Source organism: Pholis gunnellus (genome assembly GCF_910591455.1).
Source record: "Pholis gunnellus genome assembly, chromosome: 12".
NCBI classification, from domain to species: Eukaryota; Metazoa; Chordata; class Actinopteri; order Perciformes; family Pholidae; genus Pholis; species Pholis gunnellus.
Genome location: NC_136539.1, coordinates 12,901,268 through 12,911,678, shown reverse-complemented (window position 1 = coordinate 12,911,678; position 10,411 = coordinate 12,901,268). Strand labels below are relative to the sequence as shown.

Here is a 10,411-nt window from a genome sequence, read left to right as displayed (position 1 = left end):
ATTGTGATATTAAAAGAAAAGAAAACTCTTAAGTTAAGGAAAATAGTTGAAACACGACATCCTCTTAATTGTCCACAATTTAATGAATGAGTGATTAGAGAAGCATACCATTTTAATTCTCGGATACAAGACAGGCACCGTGCGTCCTGTTTAAAGCAGTTTAATGGAGATGACTGGCGGCCTTACAACATCACCTGGACGATGAACTTTTCTCGCCCATAAAATACTTCTCTTTTTAAACACATGCACTACACGCCCTGATAAAGCAAGCTGTCATTTTTAAGTAACCCCTCACCTGCACTCCCCCAAAAAGTAAGCAGGGAGGGGGGTACGCTCGTAAGGAATGGCCGCGCGTGAACTCGACCACAAGCACGAGCGCAGACGCGCGTATATTTTTGACTGGAAGTAAACAAACTATAGGTTATTGATCCACAGCGAGCACATACTTTGTGGTTCCTTCATGTATTCAGGGACAAGTTGTTAGCTCATAAATGACCGAACCGTGGTTGGAGACGTGAGGTCCGTGCTGTCAGGCCTGTGCCTGGACTTCTTCACTAAACTTAATCCATCTGTGATTTTCCATTATGAACCCCAGCACATCAAGGATTTAGGATAGAACATATAGCCCCAGTTGTTTCCCCCACGAGTATCAACTGTACCGTGCCTAACACACAGGAGCATGCACTGTTCTGAATAAGGCATCGGCAACAACAGCGTCCCTCACCTTGTCCAGGGTACTATGTGCTTAAACGGCAACGATTCTCAATGACGTGTTGCGCATGATCTGAATATTGAAAATCAGAAGGGAAACCTGGAACTACACGGTGTCACCACAATCCACAAACGCTTTAAAATGATTGAAAAGCTTACCTCTTGGAGAACTGACGCGCGAACTCAATTCTGCAATGAAAGGAGACATTGAGCTTTCGTGTGAGAATACACTACATAAAAATAACTGTATGCATTCAACAAAAAAAAGCCAAATCGTGTCTTGTATGACAGTCTGAGCAGAGGCTGCACAACAGATGATTGACGGCGGGGTTTGTGGTGTTTCTGCCTGCGGTCGGGGCTCTCATTGGCTGACTTCGTCCACAGCCATACATGCGGCTATCAGATTGGCTGCGCGTCCTCGCCAGCTGTACTTCAAAGAACACGCTCTCTACAACTAGGTAGTTGTTGGGAGCGGCGAGCCAAGAGAGAAACCGTGTGACCTGAGTCAAACACGGTGAGTCTGAATCAATTTGGAGCCCTACAGCATTGCAATCGCGAACACTCTCACCACAGCACAGACCCTGGATATGGCAACGTCTATACTTGGGGTGAGTCCGACTTTGTATCTGCGAACAAGTTGTGCGTAAAGTTATCGTAGCCTGCTGCTGTTTGCAGCTTTCATAGACATGCTTGCTTTCAAGTTTGCTGTTAGTATTTCCTACTGTATTAATTACGAGTGCCTACTCGTTTATTATTTTAAAAAACAGTTGAGTAACGATAAAGGCAACTAGAGCAGTGTTTTGCTCACTGTATATTCACAGCAGATATCTGACGCAGTTCATAATCTGAGAAAGTTTGTAAAAAAAAGGTTTGCTCGTTAAAACACGCTACTCCTTTCTCTCCAAGCACATTTATCCGAGCTCAAATGCTACTTTTAATTATAACAGTTGTTATAATTTAGGCTATTTATTTAAGACCTGTTTTGTCTGCCTCCCAAATATCCAGATTAAACGAAAATCTTTCAGCAACATTTGTTTTAACTCCAACGTTTGTGTGTGTTTTTCAGGAAGAGCCACGGTTTGGAACTACACCTCTAGCTATGCTGGCTGCAACTTGCAACAAAATTGGCAACACCAGTCCTCTTACAACTTTACCTGACTCGAGCGCTTTCTCAAAAGGTGGATTTCATCCGTGGAAAAGATCCTCCTCGAGCTGCAACTTGGGATCCAGTCTGCCCGGTTTCACAGTAGCAACAAGCCGCGCGTCGACAGGACTAACACCGACCAGTGGCACGGGCAACAGCGCCTTTTGCTTAGCCTCCACCTCCCCGACCTCGTCTGCATTTTCCACAGACTACAGCGGTCTGTTTTCCAACTCTGCAGGAGTCGCGTCCCAAGAGTCCGGACAGTCAGCTTTTATATCCAAAGTCCACACATCAGCAGAGACTCTTTACCCCCGGGTGGGGATGGCGCACCCATACGAATCGTGGTACAAGTCCGGTTTCCACTCGACCATCTCTGGCGATGTTGCCAACGGCGCGTCCTCGTGGTGGGATGTCCACACTAATCCCGGGTCGTGGCTCGATGTCCAGAACCCTGCAAGCACCCTCCAGACCTCACTGCACACCGGTACGCCTCAAGCCATCCACTCCCAGCTGAGTGGCTACAGCCCGGACTTCTCCTCGCTGACGCACTCGGCGTTTAGCTCCACTGGAATCAACCCCACCGCGTCCCATCTACTGTCCACCGGTCAGCACCTGTTAACGCAGGACGGGTTCAAAACGGTCATCCCCACTTACACAGACGCTTCTGCCGCCAACGCCATGATTTCTGGGGGCAGTTCAGGAATAAGTAGCTCCTCGAGGTCGTCCCGGCGGTACTCCGGCAGAGCAACGTGTGACTGTCCGAACTGCCAGGAGGCTGAGCGGCTGGGACCCGCCGGGGCCAGCCTGCGCAGGAAGGGACTCCACAGCTGCCACATTCCCGGCTGCGGTAAAGTGTACGGAAAGACATCTCACCTCAAAGCGCATCTGCGATGGCACACCGGCGAGCGGCCTTTTGTCTGCAACTGGCTTTTCTGTGGCAAAAGGTTCACTCGGTCCGATGAGCTCCAGAGACACCTTCGCACCCACACAGGTGAGAAAAGGTTTGCTTGCCCGGTTTGTAACAAGCGCTTTATGCGGAGTGACCATTTGAGCAAGCACATCAAAACGCACACGGCCGGTGGAGGAGGCAAACGGGGCAGCGACAGTGACACCGACACCAGTAACCTGGAGACCCCGAGGTCCGAGTCCCCAGAACTTATTTTGGACGGGGTGAATCCCAGAATCACTGTTAAGGATCAGTCTCCTCAAGACGAGCCCTAATGATGCTTCATCCAAAATCAATCCAGATTCAGAACTGCACAGCATTGAAAACGGGTCTAATTTGACAGACAATAAAAGGAGAAAATATTTCCAGAAGCGATTGCAAAGTCTAAACAATGTATTCTACACAGGCGTAACAAGTATGTCATTCGTAAATCCATCTAAAGAAAATACAGGCAACTTCAATATGAAATGGATGTTTGAGGTGGCGCGAGACCTGTTGAACTTTGGTTGGACAATGTGAGTTACATCTTGTATATTGACGACTAAACTATGTGTTATTTTCATGTAAATGTTAGGCTATGATTGTTTTATTCGTGTTGGTATCCTGGAAATCAGGGAGTTTACTTTCGACGCACTTTGTGGATATGTATGTATACAGCTTTTTCAACTTTGGTTAACCATTTTATTTCTTTGCTAAAAAAAATCTATATATAAATGTTTACCTGTATAAAGTCACACGTATAAGACTTTCATTTTATCGTAATTAAAACATCTTTAAAAAAGGCTGCAATTGTGTGATGTAGATTTTATATATATTTTTTTTGGTTTAATTATTTACGTGAGGTTTACACTTTAAAAATAGTTTAATTTAATTCAGAAATTTAGAGTGCTGCTCTTAGGCTATTTTTCTTAAAATCACCTATAATACCTTGACTTCCCCCTATGGAATAAATCAATGTTTAATGCACCGGAAAAAAACATTTCATGGCCAAATGACAATCTTGTTAAATGGTATTAATTATGACTTGGAGCACATGGCAGCCCCATGTGTCTTGTATTTGCGATTAGGGATTCGTGTCTTATCAAATATCTAATTAATCTCCGAGACATCTTTTGTTCGGTTTCACTTTATCGGGGGGTTTCCAGGGGGGTTTGACGACAAAGGGCCCTGAATATTTATTCTAATTGTCCAAATTAACTGCTTTCATTTGCATACCAATCGATGGACCGAGAATAAGGGTACGGCGTCGTTCTTTTGGCCAGAAGCCACATAGATGTTATGGGAACAGTTTTTTAAACTTGAGAAAAAGAAGGGGCAAAGAGTCACATGCAAATGTTTGAATTAGAAATGCTCTTTGCTCAGCGCAGCCAAACGGCGCCTGCATGTTATTTGAATATCAGTGGCCCCGTATTGAAAGGGTTCAAGGATGCTCTCTGACTTCTTTGTGCTTACCCACTGCAGCGTCCGACTCTCAAAGAAAAAAGCCGGGGAATAATTACAGCGCGAGTCCAGGACTGGGAATACGTCAAGGAAAAGCGTCTCATCCAGACACCCTCTTTTTCTTTTTAAGAGGATGTTAAATTGACCAGAAGGCAATAGAGGGAAATTATTTTCATTTCCTTTTGTGCAACAGCGGCTTCAAGTAAACGGCCAAATAGTGAAAACTATTAGATAGCCTATTTGAATTTCATCAACATATAAAAGCTAACACCTAAGGAAAACATTTAGAAATTTAAGCTTCTGAGATAAAATGTAATTGACAATCTTTTATTTTAAAATCACAAGTGTTTTTCCGAGTCTATATTGTAGACTGTTAAATAAAAAAGGTGTAAAATGTCGGCCCAAACAAAAGTGAATAAGAAAGAATTGTCCAATCTAGGTAATATAATAATAATAATAATATGAATTCTAGTTTTCTCCAAATTAAAATATAGGTGTGCACCAATAAAAAATAAATACTGAGCTTTAGTTTCGTCTCTATATGCTGTATTTACACGCTGCATATTTAGACAGAAATCACATTTGTTTTGTTTGACGCCCGCAAAAACTCAGCAGGAGTATTGATAACACACATTGTGTCATTCAGGGAAACCGGCCGGAAAATTATAACAGTAAAAGTAATAATTTGCCATCAAGTGAGCAGAATTTAAAAATACTTATCGTGGAAATACGCTGATGGTAATCAACAGAGATGTCTACATTTTCAACCGATTTTTAGACACAGACATTCTTTCATTCATCGCAAAACAAACTCATTAAATTAAAGGTGATTACAAATTTAATCAGAAAATACAAAGTCCCACTTTTTTTGTGCAGTTAACAGCCGTCTAAGCAACACATTACCAAAAAAGACAATAATGAAAGCCAGATTTAAAAAAATAAAAATAAACTGCAGCAACAAAAATGTGTCTTTCTAGAAGCCATTAAAAACGAGTCCAATATTTTTCCACCAACGGATCATAGCCGCAAATTGCATCGACTGGTAATCAAATGATTTAGACTCTTTCATACAGGACAACATGAGCTGCCTCTACACATTTCATGTGTACTGCTTCCCTCTACTGGCGAAAAGGGAGACCTACTGCACAATATCTGCAATTCTAAAAACAGGGACACTTTGAACACCAGAGAATAGTCATTGCCAAAAACAGTCAACACATTAAGAGGAATATTGTATACAATATTGTAAGAGGGAAGAAAACAAACAAGTCAGTGCTTTCTGTTTGCTCGGTCTTGGCTTCTCTCTCTTCTCTCCCCACTCTTACTTCTTCCCCTGCCCTCCTTTTCCTTCCTCCTCTCCCTGCTTCTACTCCTCCCATCTGCTGTTCTGCCTCTCCTGCCATCTGTGCTACTTCTGTTCCTCTCAACGTCTCTGCTGTGTCTCCCGTCTCTACCTCTGTCCTCCCTGCCTTTGTCGCGGCTCCCACTTCTGTCCACGCAAGACTTGGAGCTGCTAGGTCTCTGCCTGTCCCTGCTGTTGTGTCTCTTTCTCTCTTGACCTCCCTCCAGCTTGATCTTGTTCTCTGGGCTGCGATTTCGACTGCCGCTCCTTCCCCTCTCTGTCCTTGTTTGTCTATAATCTCCGGACTCCTCTTCACGCCGCTTGTGTCCAGTGTGAGGGCTCGGTGACCTGCTTCGAGGAGAGGAGGCCCTTTTCTGACTCTTGACTCGCCGCTCGCTCTTAGAGCTGTTATCCCGACAGGAATCTTTTTTCTTGTTCTTCTTTCTCTTCTGGCTCTTGAACTTGCCGTGACTGTCTGAATCTGAGCCACTATCACTACTGCTACTGCTGCTGCTGCTGCTGCTGTCGGAGGAGTCACTCGAGCTCTCACTACTTTCATGCTTCTTCTTTTGTTTTCTTTTGCTCTTCTTCTTCTGTTTTTTGCTCTCCTTCTTCTTCTTGGCCTTCTGCTTATCCAGGCGATCGAGTTTTCTGTAAAACAGGAGCACAAACGTTCAATGAACATTCGACCAAGAGGCAAATAGAGATAGAATATCAAGCGTCTATGAATCACATTAATGTTTTGAGCAGAGGAACGTAAAATACTTAATCAAAATGAAATGCAAAACATTAGTTTTTTGTTTAAATTTCAAATAGATTTATAAAAAAAAAAAAGATTAAAGTAACCTTGCATTTCATAAGGATATCCTTAAAAATATTCAAACAATGTTACAACAATAATAATTTTGCTCCACTCCTTGAAGCTTTTCATAAATAAAACATTTGTAAGTTGTGCTGCATTGTTTACCCAAGGAGCTTCTGTTTTTGCTTTGTCGTTAATGACTTCAGAAATTCCACTTCGGGATCTTCCTCTTCATCACTGGCAACATATTCCTGCAGAAGCACAGAGCGCATTGAAAACGTACAACTAAATACGACTCTCAAAGACAAATTTGAGCAAATCTACATTTGAATAGATCAGTTGAACATCTTTTAATGCAATTGAATGAATCTAATCCGTTCACTTGACAAGCCGGCCCAATAACAGGCCGCTCTGCAGCATTTATGTATGCTAGGGACACATCACAGACATATAGTTTGTCTTTTCTCCTTGAAGGTATACGTGTATGTGTGGGTTTTTTTATCGTGCTATGTGTGCAAAGACGGGAGTGCGAGAAGACAATTACCTGCGATGGATCACAAACAGTAGCGTTCCTACCAAGAACACATTTTTTCAGGGCAAACCCACTGTTTCGCATCTCCGCCATTAACTCAGAGGGGTGCATCGACGGACCTGTTAGCACAAATCACAGCCTCAGAGTCCCATTGATGTCAAACCCAAGCCGACCACTATCTCCACAGTGGGAATTTCAGGGGCGGCTTTGTTAACAGAACGGCACATCAAATCAACTCACTCCACTTCCGGCTGAGCAAATCATACAATATCATTCTCTGCCAAAGCAGCAGTTAGAGGAATCAGAATACACAATAATTACATATTTTTCTCCCGGCACAGGAAGGGGACCATTACAGCACTCCACCATCAAGACCAAGCACTGACTGGACTCTCCCGGGGTAAACATTAGTACTTTACTCAACTCGCTGATTGCTGGAGTCAGAATCAGCTCAAGACTGGGAGCCCCAGCTGAAACCCAACAGGAAGGATACAGTAGGTGTGCCTGCTGCAGAGCCTGTGGCGGACTAAAGCCGACACACTCGCCACAAATATCAAGCAGCACTAACATTTCGTGGCTCCTTGTTCTTTTTGTGCTGCCATGATTATTCCACAACAACCATGTTTAACCGAAATATATACTGCAGCAAGTAAAATCTCTAGATATCAATTAAACTTTTGATTGTTACTTATTTTAATTTTACGCATTGATGATGGCTCACTCACTTTTAATTTTATATTTATAATGTTAACATGGACTTATATGATGATGCTAATGTCAGTTAATGAAATTCTCCCGTTTAATTCAATAGCGTCAAAATAAAACCTGTATATAATGGTCGTGGTTTGTTAACAGACATCAAATTAGCATTTAATTACATCCATAAACAAAGGAACTGCAGGGAAGCTGTTTAATATGTCAGCTTTACACAATTATTGTACATGTACTATACCTGGTGCCTCCTCTGAGGCCACAGAGCTGGCGTTGATCCCCGACAGCCCATAGAGAGGACACTCTCTGTCTGTGTTCACGTGGCCCCATTTGTGACATTTGATGCATCGCACGTTGCGCACCTGGGAAGTTAACAACAGGTTTTACTACAAAGTGTGGCGATGCATGCGTAATTATTTAAAACTCAACAAACCTCTTCAAATAGTTGTTAAAAATGATGGCACACCGATTTACTTTTTGAAACATTGTAATGTAGAACAATGCACACACAGTGAATGTAATTATTATATAGTGGTTCCCTATCCTTTCAGCATTTGGCTGATAAAAAACAAACCAGTGTCTCTTTTAATCCACTTGTGACCCCGTTAGATTTATTCCCCCACTCGTGAAGGCGATACGCTTCAAACTAATAAAAAGCACCACACACCTGGATTCCAAACGGCTGATCTCTAATATTCATGTCATCCTTCGCATATCTATGAGAAAGTTAAGGATTAAAACAAATGCAGATTCTGGAAGAATGCTGGACAATATGGCAAAAAAAAATGTAATTGTGTATAAAAATAAAATACTTACTTCTCTCGAGGAGCCGTCTTCTGCCACTCAAATTTGTACTCTTCTTCCCCATCCTGGAAAAGAGACATTTTCATTATCAATGTTTGTACGTCAACCTCTCTCGATATAAATAAGTGGAGACAATGCAAGTGGAATTGTATAGATTCACAATGTTCTCTACTTTACCTCTTTTGATTCCTCTTCAGGACAGAAGACAAGAGAGTATTAGAATGTTAGAATCTGCTTAAGAATCAGGTGTTTCAGATTAAACACAATATTTATTTGGGATCAGAGATGCTCAAGTGATCATTTACCTTTTACTCCGGGCGGAGCCTCGTACATGAAATTGAGGCCATTTTTAACACGATCGTCCCCCATCAACACCCTAGAGGTGAGAAAACAACATGTTATTTTAATGGTGATTATCAACATTTAGAAGGTGAAGTTAGCGGAGGGATTTAGAAAATGATGTTTAAGTTACTGTTCATAAAAACCTTGCCATTTACTGAGATTTGCACAGTATGTATTTATCAATAAACAAAAAAATGTATATGTTTAAAATACTGATAAATGATATTAAAAGATCATTTTTTTGTACAAGGTAACCTCTGACCTGTTGTTGTAACAGTCTTGCTCTTTCATGTACGCCTGCATAAGATCTTCTTGCTTCTTCTTGTCGAAGGTCAGTTTCTGTTCTGCTATCCATACCTGTGAAATAAAGTGAGGAGAATTACTGCACACATACTTCTTCATACATTCCCACAAGCTTTTTTGGGGACAGCTTACCCACCTGACACACAACTGCATGAAGAAATAAGTAACTCGACTACAAAGAAGTTCAGGTTTAATGCACTTTATGCAATTACTGCCCTGTACATAAATAATAAGTACATTTACAGCTAATTAATTTGCAAATTAATTGAATATATTTGGATTCTGGACTGTTAGTTGAATATTAAGGCAATCTGAAGACTTCAACTTAGGTTCTTGGATATTGTGAAAAGAAAAATGTTCTACATTTTATAGACCAATGAATCAGGAAGTGACAGAAACATTAATACAATTAATTGTGAGTTACATGTCTAAAAAACAAATTATTGAAAGCATACAGGCATTGAATTCATTGATTATTTTAGTTATTTGTTGTAGGGTGTATTGACAATATCAATTTAGACAAGTGACGTGTAGCCTACCAGAGGTGGCTCAGGTGTTTATTAAAAGGACATACTGTACATCCAGACAATACCAATACTGTACTTATCGTATATTAAATAACGTTAACATTCAGTACAAATAAGAAATAAAACAGCATTACTTGGTGTGGTCCAAATATATTAAGACACAGTCATAGTATTACTAGCAGTAATGTGATTTCTCACTAATACAACGCACACATGAGCAGCAGCCAGTTAAACAGTAAACACAGTTAGCATAACTCACTAGCTAGCTAGCTAGCTAGCAGGCTGTCTTCTCGCCTCAAGCAGTGACGCTAACTGAAGCTAGCACTCACCTTTTTTATATTTGACTTCGACGCAGGGTGGAAATCCTTCTTACACATGAAGTTGGCAAACGACTTCCCCATGATTGCCCACCTATAACGTCAACTGAGTGGAAATCGTAGCGTTTATGTTTGGCTAACAGAGTCGCTAGCGTAGCTTCCTTCGCATACAAACAAGTCCGTCTGCATGAAGAGAGTTCTATAATGGTGCTACGGGGAGCCGGAGGACTCAATTCTTGTTTGACCTCTGAACTACGGAAGTCAGTGGAGTTGTATAATAGATTAATTTTTATACCATTTATTTATGCCAAAACCACCGTGTCACACCAGAGATAGAATACAATATATATTACATACGTTACATTATTTGAAAACTATAAACGAAATGCTACGTAATTGATTGGTAGTGTTATAAATAGTCATCTCCTTCGCCGACATACGCTTAACGTCGAATATAAAACGGACTTCAGCTCGGTCACGTGACTTCACT

The 10,411-nt window shown here is 41.5% G+C and overlaps 2 protein-coding genes across 2 annotated transcripts; one reads left to right on the top strand and one right to left on the bottom strand.

Annotated features, from left to right (window-relative positions):
* The first annotated feature begins 1,183 nt into the window (after nt 1–1,183).
* sp9 (sp9 transcription factor) lies at nt 1,184–3,568 on the top strand. Its single transcript, XM_079169841.1, has 2 exons — nt 1,184–1,319; nt 1,778–3,568. Exons 1-2 carry the CDS (start codon nt 1,299–1,301, stop codon nt 3,074–3,076), a joined length of 1,320 nt encoding a protein of 439 aa, XP_079025967.1. The 5' UTR covers nt 1,184–1,298; the 3' UTR covers nt 3,077–3,568.
* Nucleotides 3,569–5,061: 1,493 nt separating this feature from the next.
* cirsr (corepressor of RBPJ and splicing regulator) lies at nt 5,062–10,097 on the bottom strand. The gene is made up of 10 exons (XM_079170697.1): nt 9,934–10,097; nt 9,037–9,131; nt 8,738–8,808; nt 8,610–8,623; nt 8,445–8,497; nt 8,296–8,344; nt 7,870–7,990; nt 6,930–7,036; nt 6,551–6,636; nt 5,062–6,234 (listed from the first exon to the last, which is right to left on the bottom strand). Exons 1-10 carry the CDS (start codon nt 10,003–10,005, stop codon nt 5,511–5,513), a joined length of 1,392 nt encoding a protein of 463 aa, XP_079026823.1. The 5' UTR covers nt 10,006–10,097; the 3' UTR covers nt 5,062–5,510.
* Between the last annotated feature and the right edge of the window lie 314 nt (nt 10,098–10,411).